Source organism: Polyodon spathula, chromosome 41 (assembly GCF_017654505.1).
Source record: "Polyodon spathula isolate WHYD16114869_AA chromosome 41, ASM1765450v1, whole genome shotgun sequence".
NCBI classification, from domain to species: domain Eukaryota; kingdom Metazoa; phylum Chordata; class Actinopteri; order Acipenseriformes; family Polyodontidae; genus Polyodon; species Polyodon spathula.
Genome location: NC_054574.1, coordinates 976923 through 992716, shown reverse-complemented (window position 1 = coordinate 992716; position 15794 = coordinate 976923). Strand labels below are relative to the sequence as shown.

Genomic DNA, 15794 nt, shown 5'->3' with positions numbered 1-15794 from the left:
TTGTGCCAAGACAAATATCTAAATTAAACACTACATATCATCTATTTGGTGACAAAGGTTATTATGTTCATATAAATTACTGAATCAAAATGACATTACGCAATACGAAAAACAAACAACTTACAATTGAAAGAGCCCTGCCTTTATAACTCAGTCTACTACAAGACAAAGTGTATTCTATCGAAAGGAAACTCGGTGATAAAGTATATAGGCGGCACAGGACAAACTTGTATCCTTGTGAATTAAGCCACAAGGTTTGGTCACAATAATAATAATAATAATAATAATAATAATAATAATAATTTGTTGAAGAACACACTTATTCCTGACTTGGAATCAACAAGCTGTCCTGTATGGTCCCATTGACAGTGTGATCACGCTGATAAATAGTTGGCTGTTTCATTATAACAAATTAATTGATACTAATATTTTCCATTGGTGGTGTGGTTGGATGATGTTAGGTCAACACCAACACCTACGTATGGGGTAATGTAATTGAAGAACAAGAGACAAAGGTACTGACATTCATCATTCATCTGCATTGAACCGTGTAACAGAATAGGGGTCAGGATAATGACATCTTTGGTTTCGCGTTTGTGTTCTTTTAATGAGCATTCACCGCTTCGCCTTTCAGCAAATGTTATGAACTCTGGATGAAAGTGTGTGTCCCCTTCCCCCATATGCAAAATGTTTACAGTGCATTTGCTGCTCAAGTGGACCACATTCGGGGGAGGTGTTTCCGCCAAATAGTATTTAAAAAAACAGGATTTATTTACATATCCGCCTTACTAAGTTCCCACCGCAGTCGGATACGCAACGGTCTACTGTATTCGGTTTCTGCGCACTGTCAGTGACGCCCGTCTCATGCTGCATCTGAATTTGTGTTTCAGGCTCGACGTCATTAAAAAAAAAAAAAAAAAAAAACACAATAACCCATATTCAAATTGGTGCAATGCTAAAAAAAAGCACAATTCTGGTTAGAAATTTTTAAAAATCTCCCCGAATCGGGGCCACCTTGAACTGCTTGAGGTCCTAAGCAATTGCTTAGTCTTCTTGTGCCTAGCGCCGCCACTGGATAGATTGGGTATATAGATAAACACTCTCTGGGACAGTTATTTGTCCAATTAGAAAGGTACTACTAAATCTGCTGGTGAAAACTATTTTTCCTTAGCCAATAATTGTGTTTTCACTACATAAACAAATTAATAAAAATGTATTTCCTTGCTTTTTTGGGTTATCTACAGATCTACGCAGTCTGTGTCTTTACCCTGTTGTAGCAAACTAATGTGAGGGTGTCTATTCCGAGATCCAGTCCGGGATTTCGTACCACCCAGTTCGTGCAAGTAATTGCTATCGCACAAATAACAAGATTCAAGAGAAGAAAAAAAAAAAAAAAAAAAAAAAACCTCATGAAAAAGCAGAAAAGATGTCCCTGTAGAATGGGAACAGATATTTACAAAGTGCAGGAGACTGACTCATCCGATTACTCTACGTGATTTGATTTCTGTTACCTATTTTACACAGCGGAGAGATGATGTTGCGTTTTTATTCTAACACATCCCTGAAAGACATTACCAAGGATCCTCAAGTGCAATGATGTGCACACAACGAACCCACAGATGCCGATTATTTGGGAATTAAAATGGGATACCAGCGCAACTAATTGTGCCGCATTGACAATTTCAATTGCGTTTTACACTAAATGACAACACTATTATTAGACAGAGGTTACCGCTATCACAAGACCTACGTGGTGACCACATCCTTGCCGTGTTTTCTAACATCTCTGTAAATTTGAATTATCAATTGATAGCTCTTTTAAATTAAAGTAGCCACAGTGAAACCATCGTGCATTCAAAGATCATACTAAGCATTTTAAATGAAACTTAAATTCTACTTTATGATTGTATTTTGTTCAGAGGCACCTCAGGGCTATATTTTATGTTTAGTTCTTTTAAAATACATGTTTGGTTTTTTTAAAATGTACTTCGATAACTGTTCATTCTAACATCGGGTTTCATTGTGCCGTTTCTTTTGGACTGATGTGTTTTTTAAAACTTGAATGCCCTTAATATATGCGCAGCACTATATTGGATGTACAGTATTATTATCTACCATACCCTTAATCTGTCACACCCACCCAGCCACCCCACACACACACACACACACGTTTGGTAAAAGCTCCAAACGACAACTTTTTGATGGCTGTCTTGTTGAGAAGATGGAGAGGTTTGCTGGTGCTAAACCTAATGTTAGTGACTGGTTTTATGATTTTTTGGACCAAATGCAAGTCAAAAAGCATCATAAACACAGAGCAAGTGGTATCGGTGCAAACCAGAAAGGATTCCAACCTCACAAGCCAGGATTCTAGAGCCAGTCAGGAAACAGTACTGAAGAGGCTCTCCTTTCTGGAAGAGGTGGTCTACAGGCAACTCAATGGTGAGTGAGATTCCTTTTTAGTCTGTACTGTTCTGTTCTAAAGAGCTGATAGATTCCTACATGAGATATTCTTCAGTTATATTTTGTGAATTCTCTCTCTCCTTATCACTTGCAATCCTCCAGCCTATTATTGTAACATAGTAGCTGCCTGCCTCACAAACCTGTCAAGTTTAACACTTTCCTTTCAATTTGTTTTAATGCATTTTACTCATGTGGATGTATCCCTATAGCCCAATTCAACCTTTAATATCCAGTTGAGCGCTGGATCACGTATAAGAGGGTGATACAAAGTAGCCAACTTGGAGTTCAATTTTTGAGCAGCTGAACCCATGAAGCATGGCAACATATATCCATTTAGAAGCTGATCAGGGTTTTTCACTTATTATTTGATTTACGATAGTCTTAATATGTGCTGTCACTTTAAGAGTAGGGCCAATCCAAAACTGGAAATCAAGTAGGACAAGACCCTTTTTTTTTGTTTTGTTTTTTTAATTTAAAGAAAGACTTGTTTTTAAATCTGCTTATTAGATACACTATAATTCATTTTCTAAGTGTTACCAATTAAGGATTTATGAGCCAATCTAAAGCCAGCAGCTTTTGTGTATACTTAGACAGGAGACAGTAACTGAAATCCACAGGCAGCTGCTGCTATTATGCCTTTATCATTGGGCACAGAGTGGACTGTCAGTAGGAAATAAAAGGATGACATCTGCCTGTGTTGTCCACTGTGCAGAGATTGGGCGCTTCAAGGCATAGTAAAGTATTGCATGTTAAATTTTACACTAAAATAAAATTCCTCTGTGTACTGTTTTCAGCTTTAATGGAAAGGAAGGCCTAGCTGACAGTTCAGTTTGTTTACAGGAAAGGTCACAGATAAAATATGCATTTAGGCATTTTTTTTTTTTTTTTAAAACGAACAAAACAAGCTCCGCTCCTCTCTCCCCACGAAGTTTCTCCCTGATTGCTCTCTCAACCAGCTGCTTTTACACATGCAGCCCAGTTAAAACAGGCAATTGATTAACCAAAAATGTTTTGAGATTAATAATGGAAAGTGTTAGGGGGCTCCAGAGTGGCTCATCCGGTAAAAGGCACTCCCACGTGGAATGCAGGATGCGCCCTATAGCCAGATATCGCCCTATTATGTCCAGAAACAATTAGACTATTTGTTAAGTCCAAAATAAGTACAGCTCAATCGCTGCAGGGTGGACTTATTTACCAGTAGAAATAAAACAACTGGCTAACTTTAAGGCATTTCTTTAAAACTGAATTTAGAATGTAATAAAATGTGTACAAGTCTAAAATAAGCTGCATTTTATGATCCAGTTTAAAAGAGATAGCAGTCCTTTTGAGAAGAAAATGGTGGCGTACATATTTAGCCAAGATATCTTTTGAGAAATGGTGAACACAGAAAGGTAACTATCAGCACTTAAGTCACAGTAAAGGAAAGAAACCATCAAAAAAACATCTTCACTGAAAGGAAGACCATTCTGACAACCCAATTTAATGTTGCAGAAAAAAGCACACTAAGACAGTTCCAAATGATAAATCCCCAAGCTTAGACATAATTACCCTAGTTACACATTCAAGTTAAACTGGAACACTACCAAGAACGCTATGAAGTTTCAGACAGTGCAGCATTGAAACCTTATGCAAGATACAATTTTAAATAAGAAACACAGACATTTTCAACTTAACACTAAGTAATAATTCTCCTAACAGCTGATCAGTTAATACTGATTGCTTCTTGATTACAGAGCTTGCTCTCTAGATTAATGAGAAGACACTTGTCTTTGAACTGTATGGTTTGTGGTTCGTGTTCAGCCCTTCCCCTTTCACTTAGTTCAATGGGCTGAGATGCCAAGTATCACAAAGCAAAGCATGGAGGTTTATTTGATGACATTTTTAATACTTCAAATATTGTTGCAAATTTCTTTTCACGCAGTAATGATTGTGTTTAAACTGTTGCAGGAACATTTTGGCCTTGATTGCCTGATGTTTAAATGCATAAAGCAGGCTTCAAATACAATAAACGAGTATACTTTCAAACAGTAACGTAACCAGGTCGCGTTTATCAAACACGCGAAACGATCGGAAACTTGTTTTTCAGCCTACTTTGCAAACTGCCAAGGCACACTTGTTCCGTTCTTCTTTTCACAGAAAAGTGTATAGGACAGAAAATTATCTGTGTTTTTTTTTTTTAAGTATAAACAAGCTAGCTTCCTGCGGTTGCAAGCCTTTGCGATTTATGCTTTGAGGAGAAAAATGTAAAAGCTGCCTTTGTCACTTCCAATACCTCTGTCTGGCAGCAAGCTTCCATATACAATATTACATTATTGGTAGGAAATTCAAAAGGTAGCTGCTGTTGTTCAATACTGAAGTCTGCAGTAAACAGGAGAAAAAAATAACTATAAAATTATGTGTTTTGTTGATACATAATAAATTTACACAAAAAAACCCTCTTCATGCGCAGGGCTCCTGCCCTGCCACACTGCTGTATACACTTACATTAGTGTTGGGTAATTTACACCACAGCAAAATGCACAGGTTTATGAAAATAAAAAAAACATTTAAACTGTAAGCACAACTCGCTTTCGCTTTCCTGTAGCCATTTTGCATCAGCGCTGTACACGTGGGTCACGTTGCTGAAGAGCTTGATCAAGGCTGATAAACGGTCAGTGCTGATCTGCGACGGGCGGAAACACGACGGATTACTGTATTTAGTCATAGTCTGAGTTACGAATAGTTGAATTGTGTTTTTATTTTACTTTTGTATTTATTGTTAGCCTTTATTTTCAAGTGCAGTATTTAAAAATACAGTAGCAGACAATGCTTTCAAGAAAAAAAATAACAATTGAAATAAAGAAATGAAGGAATGCAAAAATCAAATATGTTGTTCAAAATATTTTTTAAAGCCTTAGTTGCCTGCTTTCTCTTTGTCTCAGTAAAGCCTGATCTTTCCATCAGGTCTTTCCAAGTCTCTGGGGCTGATTGAAGGTTATGGCGGGCGCGGTAAAGGAGGATTGTCTGCAACCCTGAGTCCCAATGAGCAGGTTAAAGCCAAAGACCTTGGAGAGAAGTATGGGTACAACGCTTATCTCAGCCAGAAGATTTCATTGGATAGATCCATTCCAGACTTCCGTCCAAGCAAGTAGGTGATGAAGCAGCAATCTGACTCGGGCCTCCCTTTGATGTGCTGATTTATTAATGTTTGATTGCCTTACAAGTAATGTTCCCTGCATGTGCAACAGTACTAAATGAGGTAATTCTCTATTATAGTATATTTTCATTAGATGACAAATTATTTTGTGTAGTAAGATGTTTTCAAAGGTGTTATTGTTACAATTGTAATTTCAGTATTTCAAAACTCCCTTAAAGTCCATTACTAAATCAGTAGTTTAGCAGATCTCTGCTAATTATATTTATCAAATGCTTTGAATATGAACATGTGCTGTAATTAGATCACAAGATGCTGTTCTTCAAAGTACCCAGATCTAAAGTGACTGGTAGGAAATGGGTCACCTACATAGCCTGAAGGAATGGGAATGCTGTGCACTAGAGGAAGTGTGTCCAAAAGTGTATTCAAATCTGCATCCTTGACTCTCACTAAGAGAGAGATTCAATTATGCTTTTTGAAACCTGACCCGTGAGCACCTTCACATCTAACAGTTGTGTGTTAGATCGGTGTGCAGCTTGCACTTCACCCAAGGGTGTTTACAGTATAGAGATGAGATGCACAGTTCTGTGTGAAACATCAATGTGCTGCACAGTCTTGGATATAGAAGCAACTGCCAACTGAGCGCATACTATCAGCCCTCACTTATACTGCTTGCCTTGTGTGAGTTGAACAGGGGGATGCAGCTTTTTATCTAATAGAATACAAATGAACCAGTGATGTGAGGGACTACATAGTGTGCTACACAGACATTCTAATTTATAATGACTAGGGTAATAAATCAATATGTTATATGTCGCTACATACAGTAGCATCACAGTTGTTTTATAACTGTGCTACAATTGCATTTACAGTACTCCAGTTCATAATTTATTTATCTTTTTCCCTATTACCATTGAATTTGCAGTCACAGATGTCTATTACAGTGGCGCTGTCATTTACCACTGGTGTAATCTGTATGCCTTACAGACAAGCATCATTTCCATAACTGTATATCTGATACACTACCATCAGAATATAGGAACCTAATCATTTTGTTTCTTTTTTACATCACGCTCCTATCAAATAACCCGCAGTCTAAAAGACTTCAGAATTAAGTTGATAAATGATACTTCATATCTAGTTGTTGATTTGTGCATTCAAGCAGGATGAGTGATTCCTTATGGCAATGAAGAGTTAAACTATTAGTGTAACTCTTTCAGTGTGTCATTAGAAGAATTATGTGCACCCCCAGTGTGTATGATGATGTTCTGTGGCAGTTTATTAGTACTAGGTTTACCATAAAACCCAGACACCAAAAACTACATTTATTCAGTAAGTGCAGTATTTGTTTTAGTATTTTATGGTCGTTCATAACTTTAATCTCAAACAGTTGTACTACAAAGAAGCTCGACACAAAAGACATCGTCAAAGACTTCTTGCAGAAACGTTTGCCGAGTTATCCCCAACTGGAGATGCATGTCCCTCTCGACAGGGATAGAGATGCACTTATATATATATATATATATATATATATATATATATATATATATATATACACACACACACACACACACACACACACACACACACACACACTTCAGGTCAAAAGTTTTAGAACACCTCCATTTTTCCAGTTTTTATTGAAATTTACGCAGTTTAATGTCTCAATGTACTCTGAAATTAAAGCATAGAACAAATAAACAATTGGAGATAAAAAAATAAATATTGGAATCGTTTTGTTAAACAAAATTTAATCTAAATTTTTGACTCAAAGTAGCCACCTTTTGCAGATATAACAGCCGAACACAATCATGGCATTCTTTCTAAAATGGAAATCAAATATTGTTCGGAAAGTTCTTCCCAGCACTGTTGCAGAAGTTCCCACAAATGTGTTGCACTTGTAGGTTGCTTTGCTTTCACCCTTCTGTCCAGTTCATCCCAAACCAGCTCGATGGGGTTTAAGTCTGGAGACTGTGCTGGCCATTCCATGATTTGAAGCCTACCGTCTTGTTCTTTTCTTCTAAGGTAGTTCTGACATAGCCTGGAGGTATGTTTTGGGCCATTATCTTGCTGTAGGATGAACCCCTGACCAACTAGGCATATACCAGAGGGTACTGCATGGTGCTGCAAAATGCTGTGGTAGCTGTTTTGGTTCAGGGTGCCACTCACTCTGTGCAAATTGCCAACTCTGGATCCAGCAAAAGAGCACCAGACCATCACGCTTCCTCCTCCATGTTTGACAGTTGGTGTCACACACCGAGGAACCATCCTTTTGCCTACTCGACGGCGTACAAAAGCCCTGCCTGATGAACCGAAGATTTCAAATTTTGATTCATCGGTCCATAAGACCTTCTTCCAGTCTTCAGTAGTCCAGTGGCGGTGCTTCATGGCCCAGGCAAGCCTCTTTTTCTTATTTTGCCATCTTATGGACACTCGACCTGTCAAACCTGCAGCTCGAAGTCTTCTCTTCACAGTTGAAACTGAGACTTGCTTACTTCAACCAGTGTTAAGCTTTGCTTGAAGCTGTTGTCCTGTGAGCCGTCTATCACGCAAGCTGTTGACTCTCAGAAACATGTCTTCTGATTCTGTTGTGGCTTTGGGTCTGCCAGACCTCTTCCTGTCAGAGTTTCCTCCAGTTTCCAAGTGTCTTTTTATTGGTGTAGGAAACTGTACTCACTGACACCTTGGCTTTCTTTGCAATTGCTCTAAAGGAAAGACCTACACTTTTAAGGGATATAATGGCCTGTCTGTCTTCCTTTGTTAATTGCCTTTTTCTCGCCATTATGATAGCAATATACTACTTCCTGCAGTACAATACTGTCCAAATAATGCTTAAGAGGGTGTAGTAACACAGTCTGTTTCAACACTGCTTTTATACAGACAGAGGGTTTTTAAGTAATCAACAAAAGTTGGGACACCTGTAGGAATTGTTATCATCAACTTTCAAGACTTAATTTACTTCCGTTGCTGCAGAACAGCTGTAAGTTGTTAACCCATTATTTGTTCCCTGAAAAAAAGCCTTTTTGTATAACTGAAATGTACATTATTTTTCAGTTTTTTTGGTATATATATATATATATATATATATATATATATATATATATATATATATATATATATATATATATATATAGTGTCATGGAACTTTTCAGGTCCGCAACTTTAAAGAGCCAACTGCACCAGGTGTTCAGAGATATAAAGCTTTATTAGTTTGCGCAAACGAGAACAGCTCAACACATCGGTGTTAGGAAGCCCGAGCAGTGTTCTGCCACACAGAGTTAGCATACAGTTATTATACCTTTACAGAGAGACAGGGTAGTTTCCCTTTCAACCAATAAGCTGGAGCCAGCTCAATTGGGGTAATTAACAGATAAGCTGGAGCAATGTTCCTTTTTGTCACACCACCCACAGTACCACAGTACCACAGCCACACATACCTGAAGTTTAATACATTTACTTTATTTCTATAAACTTAATAGATCATAAACTCAAAAGATTTTAAAACATAACTCAGTGAATAAATGTAGTACAGGGTAGCAACAAACAGGTACAGGAATGGTTCTATGCAATTATTCCCCTACATTATATATATATATATATATATACGTTACAAGGAGTATCAGAATCAGGGATTATATGGAGATAAATGTATGTCTAACTGTCTTAAGATCAGTGCTTATGTATGTACATTATGTTATACTTTAGTTTCAATATATAAATATAATGCAGCCTTGCACTTGACCCTGCCCGTTGTTGTCGTAACCCCCAGGTGCAAAGAGCTGACCTACCGTAAGGACCTCCCTCAGATCTCCCTGATCTTCATCTTTGTGAACGAAGCCCTGTCTGTGATTCTGCGCTCGGTGCACTCCGCAGTCAACCACACGCCAGCGCACCTCCTGAAGGAGATCATTCTTGTGGATGACAACAGTGACGATGGTGAGAGAGCACTCGTGGTATTCTTGAAGTGCATGTATGGAAACGCCATAACTGATGTGCTAAAGAATGGAGGATAGGACGATGTTCATTTTGAGTGTTGTCTTTTTAAATGTCCTAATATAGTTAAATGAACAATTATTTCTTAGTTTTCCTTTTTTCTAACTTTTGATGTGAACCTCATCCTTACATGGAACAAACGTACCATTGTGTTTTGCATAACCACTTACAGTAAATGCATGTGAATAAAAGCTTACTGGGGGTTTACTTATTTATTTTATGATAGTTTATAATAATACAAATAAACCAATTCATGTTATAATATAATCCAACATAATTAGCCTATGGTGATAATGACAAATGCTGTTCAATATCTTTTTTTTATTAGAATTGTCTCACATCTTGTCTTGAGTTAAATAAATTGAATTTGGCTGAATTCGTATATTAATAGTACATCATTGTATTATACTGAATGAGTTATTAGATGTTCCACTATTAATTATTCAATATATGACTTATTAATGGGATACAACATTATGCCACGAGACACTTTGGATCATGGACATGGATCGTGCAAAATGATAAACTGCACCATACCCAATTTCAACAAGATTAACCTTAGCGTGGCACAGACATCGCATATATTATTGTAAAAATGCATTCATATTTCATACTTCTACTATGCTGTGGAAAGTTTTTCTTCATGTTGAAAAGCTGTTTCAGGGATAGAAATAAGACTCCCATTGCATAGTAGTTTGCTCCATTCCTGGTTTTACTATGAGTTTAATAAAGATACACCTGTGCGTGTTACCTCGTTTTCTATTTCTGTCATCTATACTATACAGGTTAATGAGTACACTTTGGTACTTGCAGTAGAGTTGAGTGCTACTGTATATTGAGACTATAAGGAGGTTTTTTTTTTTTTTTTTTTTTTTTTTTTTTAAAGTCACCAGTTTGTGATTATTGAAACACAAAATGATACAAAGTGAAATAAGGACAATACATTCTAATATCTCATACGCATACCATGCTCAAAGCCCTGGCCCTGGTGTATAAAAGGCATTTAACACTCAGTCCCATGGCAAATCAGTCTGCATGTACTGTGTGTTCCAGACCAGCTGAAGGGACCCCTAGAGGAATACGTCAACAAGCGCTACCCCGGCCTGGTGAAAATTGTCCGCAATAAGAAAAGGGAAGGGCTGATCCGGGCCCGGATTGAAGGGTGGAAGGCTGCCACTGGGGAGGTCACAGGGTTTTTTGACGCCCATGTAGAGTTTACACCTTCATGGTAAGTAAAGGAATATCATAGGTCAATAAGCAGCTCGTGTGAGCGCTTGTGTGTGAAAGCAGCTACAGAAAAACGATCACATGACTGCAGTGGAATGAGGAAGTCTGTTCAGTCCTAGCAGTTAGGATTCTCAGGCAAGCTAAAGCCAGTTAAAGAACGATATAGAAAACAATCATAATGACTTAACATTGGAACTACAGAACTCTAAATGACATCTGACACTTTTTACTGCTAGCATTTATGTATTCAAGGGCCAGACTTGGTTTTGTTTTTTATCAGATACATTGACATGGAGTGAAGAGAAGGAAGTTTTTCCACATTTTCAATCTAAAATCCTTAAACACTGGCTTAGTGTTTTCATTTAATAACAAACTGTGACTCTGCTTTTATGAATGTTTAAGTGCAGTTCTCTTTTGTTCTTCCATTTTCTTGATAGGGCTGAACCAGTTCTGTCGAGAATTAAAGAGAATCGAAAACGCATCATTCTTCCCTCCATCGATAACATCAAACAGGACACGTTTGAGCTGGTGCGGTATGAAAACTCTGGCCACGGCTACAACTGGGAACTGTGGTGCATGTACATCAGCCCCCCCAAGGAGTGGTGGGACGCGGGGGATGCTTCTGCACCAATCAGGTTGGTTCAACAATGCTTCATCCAGAATATATCAGATATTTAAAATGACTATATTTTTTCATATTGAATGTCAATGAAAACACAATCCCCTTTGCAGTGTTTTTCCACTTTCTTCTTTATGCTTTTTCTGTCTGCAGTTTAGGCTTGGTCAGGTTTGAAAGTAAGAAGACTGTGTGGATTGTCCTATCTTGCTGTTTCTAAATAGCATTTTCTTTGAATGAAATGTGGGCGTACAGTAGCTTGTTGTACTGCTGAACACTGTCTTGACATTTCAATTGCAGAAGATATTTTGGGTGCAGGAATCTGGCTGCTGTAAAATTGCCAGTTTTGTTACTTCTGTATGTCACTTGTTTGTTGCAGTTTTTTGGAAATGTCTTGGCACTGGCTTTGAATCCTTTTATTGAGTTGACCGAGTTAATTTGCTTCTGTTACTATCGGTGTAAACAAAGAACATAAGAACTGTTCCACTGTTCCTAATGAAATCTTTAGCATCACATACAGTCGAGTGTGGGGGCCTATCCACGACTTTGTAAGCTTCGTTGACAAGTTGCAATAAGGTAAACACATTGGGGGGTAGCTATTTGCAATATGTGGGGGTTGTTTATTAAATAAAATAAAGCATTAATCTGCCTCTTCCATGGGTTGGGGAGGCAAAACTGGCATGGACTGTTTCTCCTCATTCCCATGCAGGTGGCCCCTACTGACTAGGTGCCCAAAGAGCTTTGGTAGACACACACAGGTTTGGTCTTTGCCTCCCGAGGGGTTGGTAACTCAAAGCCACTGTCAAGTTCCTAGGTGTAAAAAGAGCATATTGGTTTGGCCGTGGGGGACCATAATTGGGCATTCTAAATTGTGAAGAAATATGGCGTAAAATAACTGGTCCCTCTAAATAAAAAACAATAATAACAATAATTTATGTTTTCTATAAAAACACCTGATTCTGTGTGGTTGGTTAAAAAAAAAAACTGGAAACCATCCACTCAGGAATGAGACTTGTAGTCAGGTAGCTGATTTGCGCAAACAGTGGAGCATTCCAACAGATGAGTTCTAAATGAGCTGATCTCTGGTCAGTAACCTGCCAGTCGGAGAGGCCATCAGCTTTAGCCTTTCTGAAATAACCTGGTCTTGAGGTACATTTGAAGTTCCTGGAGCAATTACATATTTAAGAAACAGCTTGGAGTCTCATATGTAAAATATTGGAAGCAGATTGCTTCTGATTGCATGATCTGTAAGTTGTTCTTTCATGTCACTTTACAAGCAGACACAGCGGGTATTGATTTTACAATAAAGCAGTGCTGGACAGTGAAGGTACACAACTGCACAGCTATTCAGGTTCGCATTAGGCTTTACAGAGCACCCCACTGCTGTACATCCTACAGCAATGTGATTCCAATTGTTATTTTACAAAACAGAAGGAAGGGACTTCTCAAGTACTGTTTGATGATGGGGAAGTTTACATATGAACATATGTAAGATTATAGCTCAAAGCAAATAAGAGTGGCAAGAATAATATAATAAGTGGACTATGAAGTCACAAAATGTACAAAGGAATTAATTTTTACAGGGCACCAAGGCTAATGAACCTAAGTCAAGGCTAAAGTGCGATATGTTATGTGATTTTGCTTCAGATTCATATAGAAAGCCAAGTATTAGCCACAGAAATGGTTTAACACAGTTTTACTTAATAATAACTATCTGTTTCTTTGCCGTTTTTTGGCAAAACTTGTACGTTTTTAAATATATGAACTGTCCTGTGTTGCACCTGGCTTGCTGGCATGAGGATGACTCTTGTGCCCATAGGGTTATAATTTAAAAATTGGCACACACAGCTGTTATCACCGAGACTGCACAGAGAACAATTCAGCACTTGCCAGATGGGGTAGCCGTGCACCAAGAGGCGGAGAGATCCCTGACCGGGAAATTAAACCTCCCCACTGGCAATCCAAACAATTGCATTGGCGCTGGGCGGCCCGCCAGCCCAGCAGCCATCAGCCCAGATTCGATTCAAGCCTGCGAGGACATAGCTCCCTGCACTGAAAGAACTCACAGAACTCAGAAATATCATTCCCCCGTCTAACATACAAAATGCTGTGTTGCACTTATGGATGAAAAAAACAAACGTATCTTTAACATAAGATGGGCTAATAAAATACAATGTAGAAAACTATTTCTTACTGTTTTGGTTTCGTTATGGTAAAAATAAGGAAATTAAAATAAGGGGATAATGGCATTTGAACCATATTCAAGTTAGTCGCAGAAAATGCGACTTTACCACGCAAACATGTAATCATGTTGTTGTTTTGATCCAAACACTGCCTAATTTGGTATGTATAGGCGTCTCTAGCTTCTGTAGCAAAAAGGGCACTGCAGCCAGAATAGCTGTGAATAGACATACATTTTGAGGGGCATTGCCACAATTGAGAAGGGCAACCAAGGCCACTGCAGCATGGCCGGCGTTAATTTCGATCCCTGCTTGTGTCTATGTCCTGATCAGAAGAGGGACAAGTTTAAAACAGATTGTGCAGGTGAGAATCTCAGTTGTGTTTTGTTGATGATAATGATGCAGCACTATTGTGCAGCTTGGAATTCACACGACTTGAAGACTTTTACAGTCCCCTCCGTCGCTTTTCACAGACTTTGACAAAATGAATGAAGAGGTTGTTTTGTTAAACGTTTTTAAATTGTCCGCTGCCCTTCGCTAGAAAGTGCCGAGCCTGGAAGCATTTGATCTATGACCCCATTCCCACTCCCAAGGCCACCTTTTCTCATATGTGAACGCTCCAAAAAAGAAAAGGCAGCCCAGAACCAGCCTAGATTTAAGCCACCATTTCGATATGGGCCAGGGCCGGCCTTTACATATATATATGAAGGCAAAGCAGACTTAGGGCTGCCTTTTCGTATCACATGAGCAATTTGGTTACGTAGCTCAGTAGACACTCCCATACTGCCATGCGCACGAAAGGTAACTAGAAAGGTGAATGCTGTGCTGCAGTGCATTCATAATTTTGCTCCATTTGTCACAATTGCTTTTTCTTCCTATTATTTAGCAACTAAGCAATAAATACAAAAACTGCAGGATTGTGGAGCTCAGGAATGATCAATAATGCTGGCGGCTTGGCGTATTCAGCCACCAGTTTATTTTGCGCTCAAAGCTACAGAAGTCTGTGTCTTTACATTCAAATGCCGATCATTTGATTTAGCAGCTTGCTTTTACACACATAAATACCGTTCTCAACTACAAGTATTTGTTGATACACCATAACATTAAGTCAAAATATATATAATATATATATATAATATATATATATATATATATGGTATTTGTGTGTGTGTGTGTGTGTATATATATATATATATATATATATATATATATATATATATATATATATATATATATATATATATATATATATGTGTGTACCATAAAATTACTACTGTGTTGCATTGAAAAAATACATATTCATATAGAAACATCTGCTACAAATCAAGGATTACTGTATATCCTGGTAGCTCTTCCATTCTGAGGGCAGACGATCGTTCCATAAAAAAACACAAGCAATTCGCCACATTTTAGACCTACTTTTCAAACGCCCAAAGGCACCTTAAACCGCAAATGTGAAGGGGGTTGCTGACCTAAATATGCGTCGACCCAGAGCCAGCCCAGAAGTGTGAACGGGTCATAGAGCTTCACATGCCTCGGCACAGTTCTTCTCACAGCCTAGCTTGACATCAGTACTTGATATTTGTTATCAGTAAGTATGCTTACTGTGCAGAATTAACCAGCACTCTGGTTTAAGGGTCATGTCATGTGTTTATCCAATTCACAAAACATTACCTATTAGGGGTTGGGTGTATATATGCTTCAGTAAATCCACAGCCCAATGAAAGTTACTCTCGGGATTAGTAAATAATAATAAAACATATTTTATTTAAATGTAATGCATATTTGTTTAATGCAGTTATTAAGTTATTAAGTTTTGATAATTTTAAGTTTGCTGAAAGAAGACAACATACAAACCTCTTGGTGTATTTGAATGTGTTTTGTTGTAAATAAACACTAAAGGCGTTTAATTGTTTAAATGTTTTACGGTAGTCCTTGGTCTCGCTCAAGTACTGACTCAAATGGGTGTGTGGTAATAGACTTTGAGATAGACTGAAGATAAAAGCCTTGTTTAACTTGTGGCGATGAACCCAAGCCTCCTGAGGTGAAAGTTTACTACATTATGCCCATTTGCCACCTATCATTCAATTTATGTTCCAGTCCAATCCTAAATTAGGTCACTGGGCTTTAGCAGGTTCAGTGAGCTCATTTAGAAGGTGGTTGGATTAAAGACCTGGACTGGACA

General features: G+C 38.1%; 1 protein-coding gene across 1 annotated transcript in view; it reads left to right on the top strand.

Moving 5' to 3' along the window:
- Nucleotides 1-1373: 1373 nt before the first annotated feature.
- The window catches only part of LOC121305066 (polypeptide N-acetylgalactosaminyltransferase 17-like), a 23492-nt gene continuing 9071 nt past the window's right edge, over nt 1374-15794 (top strand). The window contains exons 1-5 of the mRNA XM_041236592.1: nt 1374-2439; nt 5404-5587; nt 9363-9529; nt 10640-10814; nt 11251-11488. Coding sequence (XP_041092526.1) covers nt 2202-2439; nt 5404-5587; nt 9363-9529; nt 10640-10814; nt 11251-11488 — 1002 coding nt within the window. The 5' untranslated portion in view covers nt 1374-2201. The remainder of the gene's footprint in view (nt 2440-5403; nt 5588-9362; nt 9530-10639; nt 10815-11250; nt 11489-15794) is intronic.